Raw genomic sequence first — 16914 nt, 5'->3', positions numbered from 1 at the left:
GGTGCAAAACATAGCACTACTCAGTGACTGTCAAGTTATTCATACCAATTTAAATAACTAATCACAGTATGTAAGCTCTTTCAATTAACTTTATTGAATAGCCAAATTGATAAGTTAGCACAGTTCAAACGGTTATTTGCATGGGTTACAAATGACTTTTTTTTTTACAGGAATAAAACAGTGAAAATTACAAACTGTAAAAAGGAAGACATCTTGTCTCTAACGTTTCAGAGAAGCAAGATTTAACACAGCACATTGAAGATCAATACATTTTTGAATTTGAAAACAAGAATTTAATGTTACAATATTATACACTACTTTACAAAATTAAAATTTCTATATAAGGATTATATTTGTAATAGTTAACGAAATCTTGAAATCACATTTGGTGGTCCCCTAGATAACAGCTGTTATTCATCTTTGATTAGAAGAAAATCTTTTATTCTAATTATTGTAAAACAGTCTATTAGACTCAATATATTACATTAAATTAAAACAATAAAATATATGCAAACTAAAATAAATGCTACAGCTTGAGGGAATATTAATGTGCCAGACTTACAGAAATGTTATTTTAAAAATCCTAGAAATTAGAAAAATAGAGTACTTTTTATGGTAGAATTGCCATGCTCAGATTTAAATAACAAGATTGCCCTTGTCAGTTATTTTAGTAGTTGCAGATCTGTAGAAAATTCAAGGATCTTTCATAATTTACAACTACAATAAAAAAAATATGGCATAGTGTAAATATTAGTTGCTTTACATCAAAAAGTAATACAAGATGAGATAGCAGGTAGTGCCCTATTAAAAAAAAAACAAAACTAAACAACACATTCAATATTGCAAAAAATAATTGCTTAATATCAATATCTCCAAAAGTTTCATTCATTCCCTCATTACTGGGAGAACAAATATTGTGAATCCTTACTAAAGTTATGTTTTTTATGACCTGGCTATTATAAAATTATTCTGGATTGCACATGTTATGCAATATCTAAAATAATTTTTTAAAGTAAATTTGTGTAATACACTAACAAAGCATGTTGTAATAACAAGAGTCATACACACTTAGGGATAAAAGTGAGGCACAAGGAAGATTATTGTCCCTAGGAGCACAAACTTTTCCCTCTGGAAGATTCTTTACTACTATTAAAAAAGAGCCTACAATATCAACATTTAAAATTCACATTATGAACAGAATTTTAGTTATTTTAAGAAACATCAGTGCATAATAATGACTCTCAGTTTCTTCAGAAGAGGGGAAAATATAAATGTATTCTAACCAGCTACAATTTGAAAATTGCTTCCTAATAAATGAAGCAGCTTTCAAGAAAATTTCCAGTTCAATGTACCACTTGCATACTGAAAATAAACCTTAACACTGCTTAAGGGAGATAATATTTTTATAGAACACAATTATTTTGATCTTGCTGGCAAGCAGTAGTATATACTCTAGTGGGACCTGTTTCTTCGCTACCTCAAAACAATTCAGTTAAAGTCAGCTCATATTGATGTAAACCTAAAAGTTACTATTTCATTGGTGATCATATGAGATCAAGATTGTAAACACATTTTTCTAACCCATTAAAACAAAGAAACAAAAATCTTTTCATCAAGTACTACTCATGAACAACTTTTACTTTAAGAAGTTCATATAAGACAAGATGAATCTGTGAAAACTGGACCAAACTCTTTTAAAGATATTCTATCACGGCACTTTAAACATACAGATGTATAATTTACCTATTTGTAAACAAAATTCACTGAATAGTTTTGACTATAATATTTCTCTGGCCAAATCAAAAAAAGCAGTGTCTTGAGCATGTTCAGAAACCAAGTTTCTTTTGTAATTTTCATATATCAGATTTGTATAATCTTAATATCCACTAAACCAAACAGTGGCATTCATGCTTTAATTTTTAATATCCAAGAATAAATCTTATGAGCAGCTTCCAATTTAATTATTAAACGCCTTAGAAAAATGTTACTGATGCATTTGAGACAGCATTTAAGAAACCTTTAATTTTTTTCATTCATACTCATTTCACCAATATAATGCTTTTATTATACATCACAGAGCAAAAATGTACCAAATAAAACCCACTTAAAGGATCAAGATAACTAAGTTTCTCATCTCCTTATTATCATTGCCAGTCCCAACGTATTTATGAAGACAGCTCAGATTCTTTTCACTGCAGAATAAGACAGTGTGTCCAACCAAGTCTTCTGCAGTCAAATCAGAAAACCACATATAGTTTTCACTTCAAATCAGTGACTTTGTTCTTCAAGTATAGAGAATACTGACAGATTTTAAAGCTTGACTGTATCACTTGTCTTCTCAAGCTAGACTAGAGTTAGTTTACTCTAGTTTTAGTTAACATAATGATCCTTTTTCTTCCTTAAAAAAACAATTGTGGGGGATGGATTCTAGTTTTCTAACATATTATTTACTTAAGAAATTTTTTGATTTTAAAAAGATCATTATCAATGGATTTGTAACTTCCCTGCAACACTTAGTCTTGTGAGGTTTTAAATGTAGCAGCCAAAAATTCAGAAAAAAATGAGAAATATACATTTGGAACACAGAAGTCTTTATTTTACAAAATGTACTTTGCCTCTGTAATACTGTCTTATTTCGATCCATAACAACTCAAACATAATTGGCAGCAAAGGAAAAAAGGTATCCAATCATATGTAGATATATTTTGATTTGAAAAATACAGTATTTCAGAGTTGCATGTTTGCTGTGTTCCTTTATTTGCTATAGTTTGTTGAGATCACAGTGAGAACATATAATCATCACATTAGTCCACAAACCTAATAGGAAAGGAAAGTATTACACATTTTCAGGTGTTCTGCATTATTGTAACTTTCCTTAGAAATTACTAAGTATCTTCATTTGTTCATTTATTCACTTGCTGTTGTATATGCAAGAGGAATTCATAATATGATAATGCAGATTCTGTTCTGTCTTCTACCATGTTTTGAAGGAAGTTTGCTTTCATTGGACTCTCATCCCTTAGGAATAAAAGACAAATATTTACATACGTTAGACAAAAATGTAATAGTAACATAAACAGTGGATTTGTCACAAAGCTTTTGACACACATTTTGTTAATAACTGGATATAAAGCATAACTTAGTACTATTTATTAAAAAAAATTTTTTTTTCTATATTCTTCTAAAGAGTTTGCGGGAATTCCCTGGCGGCCCAGTGGGTAGGACTTTGCACTTTCACTGCCGGGGCCCGGGTTCCCACCCTGGTCAGGGAACTAACATCCTGTAAGCTGCTCGGTGTGGCCAAATCAATCAATCAATAAAGAGTTTGCTTAAGCAAAAGGTCACACATATTTGAGTCACAAGGACTCAAAACAGATCCTTGCAAGGCCAAATTGTTTCACTATCAGTAAATGACAAATTCAACTTACCTTATTACATAAAGTATTGGGTAAAATGGTCTCTGTTCTCTAAGCCAAGAGATGAAAGCTATTGTTCTGGCAGATTCTGGTGTATCAAGTTCTGGAAGGTCTGTCTATTAAACAAAAACCAGCAACATCCAACTTATTCTAATCATCTACAGTGTTTTTCAAACTTCATCTTGTATATGAATCACCTGGGGATCTTGCTGAACTGCAGACATTGATTTAGGAGGTCTGGGGAGGAGCCTGAGATTCTGCATACCACAGTTTTCTAGTAAGGGGTTGGAAACTTCTTAAAGGGACAGATAATAAATATTTTAGGTTTGCAGGTCATTTGGTCTCTGTTGCAATTCTCAACTCTGCCACTGTTCCACTGAAGTAGCCATAGACTATACATTATGACATCTAGAATTAACTGATCCATTCAGGCAGTTATTACAAATATAACCATTTCTTATCTCCTCATTATCTAAAATGCCTAGTCATCCAGACCAGCCTTTAAGCTACTGCTTATCCTAGATAGAATCCTGACATATACGTCTTTTAAATATATAAATCTCCTAAAGACTTTTATAAATGAAGTTAAACCCATAAATATGAAAAGATGCTGACATAAAACATATTCCAAAGCTGGTGACAAACTGAGAGTTGAAATTGAAAAATGTGATGTGAAATAAGACCATGTTATAATTAATTCTAACTTTAAAATTCACAGCTATCCAAATGGTACATAGTTTCACACAGGCTTTCTCAGGTGTTATTTCAAATACTCCTCCATAAGCAATAGCATTCTTATTTTACAAACGAGGCTTGACCAGGTTTGACAAACCTGGTCAAGTCCAGGTTAGTGACTTGACCAAGGTCACAGAGCTAGTGACAGAGAGTCCACTATTACATTGTCCAATAATCAATATAAATCCAACTGACACTGGTCACAAGTCATTTGCTTGTGTGGAAATTAGCTTAGTTCTTACTCCAAAGCAGTGGTTAAAAGGACCCTGCCAAAGAACAATGAAATCTCTTGCAAAAACACAAAACACAGAAACAAAAGAGCCCTAACACTAATGCCAACAGCAGCAAACTTTTTTGGCCATTAACTAAATTCCTTACTTTCTCCCTAAAATAGTACACACGCATAAGAATAAGTCAGTCAAAGATGCAAAATAACCTAAAGAATGCCTTTAAAATATAGCTATGATTTCAAAATAGGATGTTCATGTTTTGCCACATTTGAAATGCCTTTAAGCCTACTACAATCACTATAATTACATAATCTTACCATAGTCTGTGGAATTAATGCATAGTTTTCAACTCCTAGAACTTGACTGAGAAAATTCTGTCCACAATTTCTTCCAACCCAAAGCATTAGTACCTAGGGATGGGAAGAAAACTATTTTGAGATGTAGTTTAACAGTGAGCTGTTGACTTACCTTTAACCACTGACTATGTTTCAAAAGATCAGAAAGATGAGTATGTTTACTGAGATTGTACAGCCTTCAACTGAAGTAATGATAACTACTATTTACCATGATGAGACATTTTATGCTTGGCATGAAAGGAGACTATGGAGGGAGAAGTGGCTAATACAAAAATACACAGATTAAATAGCATATAATCTGTTAAGGAAGAGAAATATTAAATGGAATGAAGGTAACAGTATGCAGAGAGAAGAATCCAGCACAGTCAAGACTACTCACAGAGCCTGCATCCATGAGGAAAGCTCCATCCCTGCTCAGCTTCTCCACTGAAAGCTGAAGAATAGGTGGCTGAGGTATAGTGCGATCATTGATGTTGACTGCGCCCTAAAGAATTAAGCAAAAGATTAAAGCTTTTAATCATGTACCACAATGTTCACTGCAGCAGTATTTACAATAGCCAGGACATGGAAGCAACCTAACTGTCCATCAACAGATGAATGAATAAAGATGTCGCACATATATACAATGGAAAATTACTCAGCCATAAAAAGAAACAAAATTGAGTTATTTGTAGTGAGGTGGAGGGACACAGAGTCTGTCATACAGAGTGAAGTAAGTCAGAAAGAGAAAAACAAATACATATGCTAACACATATATATGGAATCTAAAAAAAAAGGTCTGAAGAACCTAGGGGCAGGACAGGAATAAAGACACAGACGTAGAGAATGGACTTGAGGACACGGGGAGGGGGAAGGGTAAGCTGGGACGAAGTGAGAGAGTGGCATTGACATATATACACTACCAAATGTAAAACAGATAGCTAGTGGGAAGCAGCCGCATAGCACAGGGAGATCAGCTCGGTGCTTTGTGACCACCTAGAGGGGTGGGATAGGGAGGGTGGGAGGGAGATGCAAGAGGGAGGGGATATGAGGATATATGTATACATATAGCTGATTCACTTTGTTATACAACAGAAACTAACACACCATTGTAAAGCAATTATACTCCAATAAAGATGTTAAAAATAAATACATAAATAAATAAAGTAAAAAAAAAGGTTAAAGCTTTTAGATACAGGTAATAGGGAGCCACAATTAAACAAACAAAAATTTTAATGAGTGTTACCTCTGAGACTTTGGAACTTATTTAGGTAAATCACAATTATTCATATTTAAATAAAAAGAAGAGGAAGAAATATGTAACACTTATCTAAACAAAGTCACCATGAATCCCAATAAAGCCAAAATAATTTCTGATCTTAATTATTATTTTAAAAACTAATACAATAAATGCAATCAATATTCACGTATCCTAAATGGATAAATGACATTAGTGAGATCCAAATAAAGTCTGGAATTTAGTTAATAATAACAGATGATTGCGTGGCTTAGATCAATGTACACATTCTGAGGGAAGAGTAAGTCTAATGCAAATGAGTTTTTAATAGTTCTCTCCAATTTAATATTTATTAAGGCCAGAAATGGAAGGTTTTCAGTTATAATTGAGTATAGTACTGCCATCTTAAAACAGACACACACAAACACACACCTTTAAATATTTATAACGATTCATTTTTGACCAAAAGATGATTTAAGTACTAAAACTTGGTACTTAATTAACCTTATCTAAAGGAGAAAGTAAATAAAGTACTGACCTGTCAAGGGGTACTACCTTGATAAGGCTTTAGCTCTACCAGGAACTATTAATCACAGCACCTTAAGACCTCTGGCCTTAGGGTGTGTGGGCAGCAAGAGAGACTATAACTTAAATACAGCCATTCAGAAATTAATGTGAACTAGGAAAAGAGAGCCTTGTCCTTCTCTGGTGATAAAGATGGGAAGCTATCAGTGGCTCTGTTTTCTAGTCTTGTAGAAAAGGCTAATCTGAAAGAACGAGGCAATGCTAGAGAGTCTATGAATCTGAGCTAGACCTGAGTTTAGTTATACCCTAGCCTTTCGTGTGGTTTGTGTTTGAGTGCCACATCAGTCCCCTTTCCTTCCTAAGCTTACTTGCAAAAAAGAGAGTCCTGATAAATACACCACCGAAAGTCCTAGTAGTGCTTGTCTTTGAATGTATATGAGTGATTTATTTTTCTTCTTTCTAGTGGTTTCCATATTATACACATCTAATATATTGCATTTGTATTTTTATGTTAATTTGCCTTTTTTTTAATGTGAGAAAAAGATAGGTCCAGTTAGTTGAACTTGTCAAACACAGGATTAATCTTGAGTTATTATTTTTGTAATACAAACTAATAATGTCATCAACAGTTTTCATTTGCTAAAAAGTTACCTCAAATTTCACAGGCAATTTCTCCTTTATTATGCAAGGTATCCTAAAATCTTTAAACTCCAAAAAGGTTTTAACCAAAATATTACTTCCAACATATATATCCTAATTTGATCACAATGTAGGAAGAAAGGTTATGATTTAACATTTTCATGCTTGTAGCTTTAACTCAGGTTAATTTCCTATCAAGGGAAAATAATGTTACAACTTAGATAAATATTTTCTCTTTAATTCAGGAACACCATTACACTAAACATTGACCTGAGGTATTTAAATTAAGAGTAATTTTACTCTAGGGATACTCCTTTCAGATCAATTTGCTTAAATAAATAAATCATAGGTTGCTCTGGTCAATCTGACAATCTCTTCATTTACTTAGATCTGCTCTAAAGATTTGTCTTAAATAAACAGTAAAGCTTATTATTTTAATAACTTAAATAAAGGTACTATTTTCAGGAGCTTCCCCAAACCAAAATTTCTTTATATAGGAATAAAATGAGAAGCTTTAAAAAAGAAAACACCTTTCTTCATTTCTGCAGTGGATTCAATATAATTAGGCTTATAAACCTTCAAGTAAAAGCAACTAAAAAATGAATCAATCTTACCTCATCGGAGAGATTGTCAACTCTATACAAACTGGGATGAGTTGTGAGCATAAGGTAAACCAAAGGCTGATTTTTCACTTGACACATAGCAAAAACGCGTTCATCTAGACATGCATTTGTCCCAGTCTGAAATGATTTCTATAACAAAAAAATACACCCCCATTAAAAAAAAGAAAAGGTATTTAACAAATACATAAAAAATTTTGCAAATATCAGTTGTTAAAAGAATATCTTCAGACAGAATTAACAAATTTACCGTTAATTATTCTTTCAAAAATATATCTTGGGGCTTCACTGGTGGCACAGTGGTTAAGAATCCGCCTGCCAACGCAGGGTACATGGGTTCCATTCCTGGTCCGGGAAGATCCCACATGCCGCAGAGCAACTAAGCCCACAGCTACTGAGCCTGCACTCTAGAGCCCGCAAGCCACAACTACTGAAGCCCGCACGCCTAGAGCCTGTGCTCCACAACGAGAAGCCACCGCATGAGAAGCACGTGCACCACAACGAAGAGTAGCCTCTGCTCACTACAACTAGAGAAAGCCCACGTGCAGCAACGAAGACTCAACGCAGCCAAAAAAAAAAAAAAAAAAATATATATATATATATATAGATATAGATATATATATAGATATATATATATACACCTTAATAAGTTACACACATCTATTAAACTGTGGCTATATCCTCACCTGAAAGTCTTGACAAATTATCTGACCATGGCAAAGTCATTTAATCTCTCCAGCATTTGTTTCCTAATCAATGAAATCGATCTAAACACTCTATCTACCATATAGCAATAGTGATGTAAAAATCTAAATAACATCGCAAGAAGGATAAAGTTATATTGCAGATGACAAAATAAAGACACGTATGAAATATAAAGGACCAAAGATCTAAGTTTCTGTAAAAGCTGGGTGATGATTAATGGTGGTTAACTATCCTTGTTTCTCCCACAGTTAGAGAAATTAATGTAACAAAGCTCACAAATCAATCAGGAAAATTAATAATTTGAAGACAACTGCTTAGCAGAATACAGATAATAAGTACTTGTGAGTTTCAACTGGAATATTAGCTCCATGAAGAATAATGAAGTTCTGAGGTAAAGTTTTAGCCATTTCTATTGATGGAAAGGAATAGAAAGAGGCAGAGAGATAACAGCAGTGAAAGTATGCCTTAAAACAAATGCACTGGGACTTCCCTAGTGGTCCAGTGGCTAAGACTCTGTGCTCCCTATGCAGGGGTCCTGGGTTCAATCCCTGGTCAGGGAACTAGATCCTGCATTCCACAACTAAGGATCCCGCATGCCTCAACGAAGATCTTGCATGCCGCAATGAAGACCCAGTGCAGCCAAATAAATAAATAAATATTTTTTATAAAACAAATAAAAAAAACCAAATGCACTGACTATAAATAAGCAAGAGAAAAGGTTCTTAAAGAAAGAGTACTATGGGAAATGAAAGAAGTTCCATTTATTCACTCAAAATATATCTACTGAGGGCCTACTATGTACTAAGAACTGTTCTAGATGCAGGGACAAAGTGGTAGACAAACAAGTTAAAAATCCTTGTCCTTGTGGACAAAAATCCTAGTAAGGGAGAAGTAAATAATAAACAAGCAAAATATGTGGTATTTCAGTGTTAAGTGCTATGGAGAAAAACAAAGGAGGAAAGAGAGATAAAGAATGTCAGGGTGAGATGGGATGAGAGTACTGCATATTAAATGGGGAGATGAGGGGCGGCAGGCCTCAGTGAAGGACAGCATTTAATGAAAGACCTGAAGAGGGAAGAGCTCAGATTCTTAAATGTTAAAATTTAAGTATTTATGTAACCTCTGTGCATTTACATTATATTCAGAAGTGGAAATACATAATTTGAGTTAAAGAAACTAGAAGTAGATTCAAAAGCTATTTCTATCAATGTGTAACAGGTTGCCCTTCTTGCCTGGAAGAGACAACATACACCTGACAGGCCAATGCTGGAGTTCAGAAAGTATACAAATTGACAAGAGCAGTCCTTAATTCATCCTGGAATCTGGGATGGTTCCCCAGGTGATCTGTTAACATGAGCTTTTTAATAAACTTTTATAAGGGAAAGTTATACTAAGTCTACAAGTTTAGACATTTTTTTATTAACTGTAGTTAATTTACAATGTGTTAGTTTCAAGTGTGCAGCAAAGTGATTCAGTTTCCTCTTTTTCAGATTCTTTTCCAGTATAGGTTACTTTTTTATACATATAAATTTATTTTATTTATTTATTTTTGGCTGCATTGGGTCTTCGTTGCTGTGCGCAGGCTTTCTCTAGTTGCGGCGAGTGGGGGCTACTCTTCGTTGTGGTGCACGGGCTTCTCATTGCGGTGGCTTCTCTTGTCGTGGAGCACAGGCTCTAGGCGCGCGGGCTCAGTAGTTGTGGCGCACGGGCTTAGTTGCTCCACGGCATGTGGGATCTTCCTGAACCAGGGCTGGAACCCATGTCCCCTACATTGGCAGGCAGATTCTTAACCACTGCGCCACCAGGGAAGCCCCGTATAGGTTATTATAAGATATTAAGTATAGTTCCCTGTGCTATACGGTAGGTCCTTGTTATTTACCTATCTTATATATAGTAGTGTGTATGTTAATCCCAAACTCCTAATTATCTCCCCCGCAATGCATGCTATCCCCTTTGGTAACCATGTTTGTTTTCTAAGGACATTATATTTTGGACATTAGAAAAATAAGCCTCCTCCACCAGGCTAGAGTTTCCTTTTTTTCTTTTTTCAGGAGCCAGGGGTATGGGCAAAAGGTAGGCAGGGGAGACAAATAAATAATAATATAAAAAATAAAAAAATAAATATATTTTTAAAAAGTCCTCTATAAATAAATATATGCACAAAGAGCTACTGGGTCACAGAAGGAAAGGCAACTGCCAGAGAGACGACATTTGAGCTCAAAGACAAGGATAGGAAAGCATAATGCAGATCATGGAAATAGGTACACATGTATGAGAAGGCATCTGTAAGATTAAGGAATGAAATGTGGGACTTCCCTGGTGGCGCAGTGGTTAAAGAACCCGCCGGCCAATGCAGGGGACACAGGTTTGAGCCCTGCTCCAGGAAGATCCCACATGTTGCAGAGCAACTAAGCCTGTGTGCCACAACTACTGAGCCCGTGCGCCCAGAGCCTGTGCTCAACAAGAGAAGCCACTGCAACGAGAAGCCCATGCACCGCAATGAAGAGTAGCCCCCGCTCGCTGCAACTAGAGAAAGCCTGTGCGCAGCAACGAAGACCCAACGCAGCCTAAATAAATAAATAGTAATTGCATTACAAAAAACAAGAAATGAAATATGGCTGAAATATTGTAGGGAGCAGGAAAGCATCATAAGAAGAGTCTTGTGTGTGACTTGTTGCTCTAGCAGTAAAATATACAGCTCCTGTTTTGAAAAACTGGAAAACTGATCATTTGCATCTTTGATAACATCAGTGAATACTTCATCAGTGAGCATCTCTTACAAAGAAAGCACATACTTTAAATCAGTATTTTGTAAATTTTTTTGGTTACAAATCCTTTAAGATACAATAGGAGTTAAGGTCCCTGTCCTCAGAAAACTTAACTGATGTAAAGTTATATATACAATGTTTAGTGGTTCACAGGACAAAAACTTTGGCTGTTGACATTTTCACTGTGTTAGTTTCTGATTCTGATTCTTTTACCTGTTTAAGGAGAGCCAACACAAACAGTGGGAAAAGCCGCAAAGAAAAAGGAACCATAAGTCCATGCTGCTGGTTACTTAGGACTGAAGAACGATAAGCTGAAAGAGAGTCTATGACAGCATTCACTAGGGCGTCCCGAGCATCACTCAGACTGGCAGTCACAGACCTGTCAACAGCTAACAGAGGTTGAGGTAGGGACAAAAGAGAAAAATGATAGAAGTTTAGCTACCCCACTGTTAAGGAAAGAAAAGTTTTTTTTAATTATACAAATTCTCTCTCAAGTTATTACATACACAAGGAACCAAACATAGCAGTTAAAAGCACACACTTTGGAAAATCAAACCAACCTGTGTTGAAATGTTGTTCTGCTATTTCCTAGCAGTATGAATATTTGGCAAGTAATTTAACCTTCATGAGCCTCAGTATCCTTACCTGTAAAATGGGAAAACTGTATTTCGCCAAATCTAAGATGTTATTAATTGTAACCCACCATTTTATTTTATGTATCATTGAGAAAGAAAAAACTCTGCAATTAAACACACATGCTTTCTTAACACAGAGAATTTTAATTTCATATTTATTGAAAGAACACTTGGCTATTTAGATGATCTTCATCATTTGTCATGCCACTATTTTATGCTTTTCTTTATACTCAAAAAATTTCTTCAATACTAAAAACACCATAATTGTTTTGAAGACTTCTCAAACTACTACTACACTCAATTCATGTGCTATCAAAAATACACTCAATGAAGTGATGTTATTAACTGCTATGACCAAATTTGTACACAAGCAAGAAAGAATGAAGACTACTGTTACCTGATCAACAGTAACTCTAAGACTCTATCAACTGAAGACATCTTGATTTTAAAGATTTTGACAAAATGTGAAAAAAAAGTGCCTATTGGGATCAACCAAATTTAATAACAGAACTAATATTTGTTGTGAAGATTTTTTTAAAATCCACAAATACTGCCTGATATATAGTTGTTACTGAAAATAATAATAATCACATTGTTACCAAAACATACCAGTTCAACAAAATATAAAGGCAATGACCCTCAAATTTCTTAGGTCACAATTTTTAAGTTTTGACAACACATGAGACTAAAGTGAGGTTAGAATCTTTACCATGTTCCATTAAAGAAAAATTTTCCCAATAGGAAATTCAAGAAAATAGGTAATTATTCCTATTATAGGCAGATTTGAGTTTGAAGTAAATGGACCCACTGGTAGTCATCCCTGAAGGAGAAAGGGAGCAAGAAACAAAATGATGTTAAGCTCTATGTATTTGAAAAAAGGATCCAAAAAAAAAAAAAAAATCCAAGAAAGCAACTCTATCTGAGATGGAAGATATTAAGGAAAACATGGTTATTTAAGTCCACAGCAGGCAGATTGTGAGGCAGAAAACAGTTTAGTGGTTGCCTAAGGCCAGTGAGGGAAGAAGAAGGGAGTGAGCAGTAAGTGTTAATGGACATGAGGTTCTTTTGGGGGTGACAGAAATGTTCTAAAACTGGATTGAGGTGATGGCCACACAAATCTGTATATATATACTCAAAACAATGGAATTGTATACTTAAATGGGTTAAGTGATTGTTGTATCACTTGTATCTCAATAAACTGAAACTACATTTCAATAAAGCTGTTTAAATTAAAAAAAAAAAAAAAAAAAAAAAAAGGATCAGGTTATCTGTAGCAGATCCATTTACTTAGCAGGCATACACCGGATCCAAAATATTGAAATTGTAAAGTTAATTATTTAAAGGAAAACAAAACTATGTGGATATTTCAAATGTTACTACTTGCAACATATTTGCAATAGATGATAACAATTCTTACCCATATTGGCCAATAACCCTGAAATTGCTTGAACATCAGCTCCAAGAAAGACTTCATTTAGAGTTGAAACTACCGGCAAACACAAAGTATGAACACGAATTCTTCTTTCACCTTTGGACAAAACACACAAATGATAGTGAGGGACAGCACTATAAAAAAAGTTTGTATTAAAGTTACTCGGAAAAATCAGTTCTTTTGAATTTGGAACCAAACAGGGTTATATATAGTAAGCAGGGACAGTATCAAAACTTTAATTCGTGAAAACTCTAAAGCATTATTTCTTTTATTTTTTTTTACTACAAAATTATTTTTCTTCAAGGTATTACTGAAAAGACCACAGGGATCATATCCAAATGATGGTAACATGCTAGCTTCTTAAAAATTTCTTTTCTGAATTTTTTGGTTACTTTATCCTTTTTCGCAAAAACAATTTTGGGAAAATATACATACTGTAAAACAACACTACTCCAAGATGTGTTCTAGAGTTTGTTTTGATATTTTAAGTCCAGAGAAATTTTGTTTCTTTTTAATCACAGGAAAAAAATTTAAAAGAAATAGACTAAAGCCGCTCAGCACAGCCAAATTATAAACAAACAGACAAACAAATAAAGCTTTCATTAAAAAAAAAAAAAAGAGAAAGAAATCAACTAAAAGTCACAATACTTCCTCTTTGGTAATTACCCACAACAATAAAAATCAATAAATACAAGAAACAAAAATGAAAATCTTTTGAGAGCCATAAAATATCAAATATCATGTCAATCTTTAAAAAATTTCTAATGAGCAACACCTTGAACAACAAAGAAAAAGAACAAGTAAAAAAACTAGACAGGATATCCACACTACAACCTGCAGGGACACATGAAGACTAACGAAATTGTATCTAGGAGGAGCTCATACAAATTATTTTTAAAGAGAAGAAGTGATATCTACAAAAAAGGGTAACATTGTTTAGTGCTTCTAGTCTAGATAAAAACATTCATAACTAAAAGAAATAAGATACAATATTTAGCCTATCATATTGGCAACAACAACTATTACACACATAGATACAGACACACACAGATACACGCACACAAAATCAGAGGCTGAAATGAAAAGGGCACTGGATGGGACTACAAATTGGTAAAATATTTCTGAAAAGCAATCTGGCAATACCAAGATTTTTCTAAACAGTTGATCTCTATACTTTTTATTTCCAATCCTAGAAATCCATCTTAGGGAAATTTTCAGAAATGACAAAGATTTGTGGACATGGATAGATATTATAATCACATTTTCCATAAAAACAAAACATTAGAAATAAACTAAATTTCAAATAGTAAATATATAAAAAGATATCCAATGTTAGTTATTTGGGAAACATGAAATAAAAGTGATATCATTATACTTTAGTAAAATGGCAAAACAGACAAACAAAACAAACAGAAAACCTCAAACCAAACACAACAAACAAAAACTCAACACTGATAACAGCAAATGCTGGTGAGGATGCAGAGCAGCTGGAACTCTCATACACTGCTGGTGAGAATGCAAAATGGTACAGCCACTTAGGAAACAGTTTGGCAACTTCCTAAAAAGTTAAACATAAGCTCACCATACAACCTAGCCATCCGTCGAAAACACTAAAAAAGTATTAACCGAAGTGAAATCACAATTTATGCTCACACAAAAATCCACATGCAAATGTTCATAGGGGCTATATTTGAAACTGCCAAAAACTGGAAACAACCCAAATGTACCTCAACTGGAAAGTGAATAAACAAACTGGGTACAATGGAATACTACTTAGGAATAAAAAATAACAACTACTGCTGGATGAAACAATATGGATGAATCTCAAATGCACTATGCTAAGTGAAAGAGCCAGATACAAAAGGCTACCTACTGTATGATTCTATTCACAAGACAGTCTTACAAAGGCAAAACTACAGGGTCAGAAAACAGATCAATGGTTGCTAGGGGCTGGGGATGGGAGAGGAATGACTACAAAAACACGAGGAGATTTGAGGGGTAATAGAACAGATTGTGATACCTAAATTGTGGTGGTGGTCACACACACATTTGTCAAAACTTGTGGAACTATATATTAAAATGGTAGATTTTTACCATAGGTCAATTATATATTAGTTTTTTTTAAAAATGTTAAGAAAAATCAATGAGCAGAAAAAGGATTGGGATGTTCTTCTGTCAAATAAAAAATGATACCTAGAGACAGAAAGCCATCTTACTTTTACATTTATGGTATGCAGTATTACAATCATAGTACAAAAACTGGACTTCTCTCATACTAAAGGTTTTCATTAAAATATCTGTATTATACACTTTTTATAGATTTTGGTGGGGCTGTGAAGGTCAGTAGACATAGCACAGAAACACTTCCAAAACCTTTTTTAAGGAGACAAAACAGAATAGGGTGAGAGCTGTGAATCTTTAAAATAATAAAAATAAATTTAACCAGCCTTCACATCATCTTTAGGACAAAACACATTATAAATTAATTAGTACTAAACAAATTATACCCTTAAAAAGTGTTTATCTTCCATTTGAGCTCCTTCAAAACTTAACTCAAACGTCACCCTCTGTGAGACCTTTCCTGGCAACCCTATCTTTAAAAACCATCCCCTCAGCACTTCTTAAACCCTTCACCTGCTTTCTGTTTCTCCTTAACTGATATTACTATGTAACATACTACTATTTTACTTATGTATCCTCTTTATTGTTTGTCTCCCCTACTAGAATAAGCACTATGAGAAAAAGGTTTTTAATTCAGTTTTATTGACTGTTGTTATTACCAGAACATATTTCAGACACTAACTAGACTCTCAAGGAGTTTATCACAAGCCATAGACTACATGGCCAAATCAAAAATCTTACCTTTGCTATATCATTGTGCTTATAGTTAACAATACGGTATTTTAGACTTAAATTTTGTTAAGAGGATAGATCTCATGTTATGTGTTTTTGCCACAGTAAAACAAACAAAAAAACTTACCTTTGCTGGATGTATACAAGAGTGCTGACTGAAAGGAAACCAACTGAGTGTCAGTAAGACTCTCTTCCACCGACATCTGTACTGCATACCCAGCATCTGGGTTTACATTGGGTAAAGACAGTAAGTCTGTGGACCGAACAAAGAAGTTCCCATGGAAAGTATGAATGGAAAGACCTAGAAAAGAAAAATACATCAAAATGATTTATATATACCTACATATAGATATTTACATTTTATCCTTGTCACTTATCAGAATAGCACAGAGTAAATTAAAAAGTTTAGATGTGATATTGTGGTTTATAAGAAATATATACTTGGTCTTCACCAGTTTCTGGCACAGAGCTCCTAAAACCCTTAGAATTCCCTAAGTGCTGAGAGTCATAAAGGTATCTTTTGCTATGTTAACAAAGTGGCTTTTGGAAAGCACTTAGGTAACCTAAGGATGGGGGCTGGTTGTCAGAGGATTCAACCATATGATAAGAGGGTTAGATCTTCCAGTTCAACCCCCCCACCACTACCTCCAGGGAGGGAGAGGCGCTAGAGGTTGAATCAATCACCAAATGTCAGTGATTTATCAGTCATGACTATGTAATAAAGCCTCCATAAAAACCCAAAAGGATGGGGTCCTTTAGAGAGCTCTGGGATTGTGAATACATG

At 34.2% G+C, this 16914-nt stretch overlaps 1 protein-coding gene across 3 annotated transcripts in view; it reads right to left on the bottom strand.

Moving 5' to 3' along the window:
* Positions 1-71: 71 nt before the first annotated feature.
* SEC24A (SEC24 homolog A, COPII coat complex component) overlaps positions 72-16914 on the bottom strand; it is a 60975-nt gene continuing 44132 nt past the window's right edge. For 2 of the 3 annotated variants that reach the window (XM_059917111.1, XM_059917112.1), the window contains 8 exons: positions 16258-16431; positions 13263-13373; positions 11424-11599; positions 7732-7869; positions 5117-5221; positions 4699-4791; positions 3429-3532; positions 72-3018 (listed from right to left, as the gene is read on the bottom strand). In XM_059917111.1, the coding sequence (XP_059773094.1) occupies positions 2904-3018; positions 3429-3532; positions 4699-4791; positions 5117-5221; positions 7732-7869; positions 11424-11599; positions 13263-13373; positions 16258-16431 (1016 nt within the window). In that variant the 3' untranslated portion in view covers positions 72-2903. Of the gene's footprint in view, positions 3019-3428; positions 3533-4698; positions 4792-5116; positions 5222-7731; positions 7870-10238; positions 11010-11423; positions 11600-13262; positions 13374-16257; positions 16432-16914 lie in introns of those variants that run through there. The other variant, XM_059917113.1, reaches the window with a different exon arrangement.

This window comes from Balaenoptera ricei, chromosome 3, assembly GCF_028023285.1.
Source record: "Balaenoptera ricei isolate mBalRic1 chromosome 3, mBalRic1.hap2, whole genome shotgun sequence".
NCBI lineage: Eukaryota > Metazoa > Chordata > Mammalia > Artiodactyla > Balaenopteridae > Balaenoptera > Balaenoptera ricei.
Note: the sequence above shows the minus strand (reverse complement) of the source record. Positions and strands in the feature narration are given on the sequence as shown.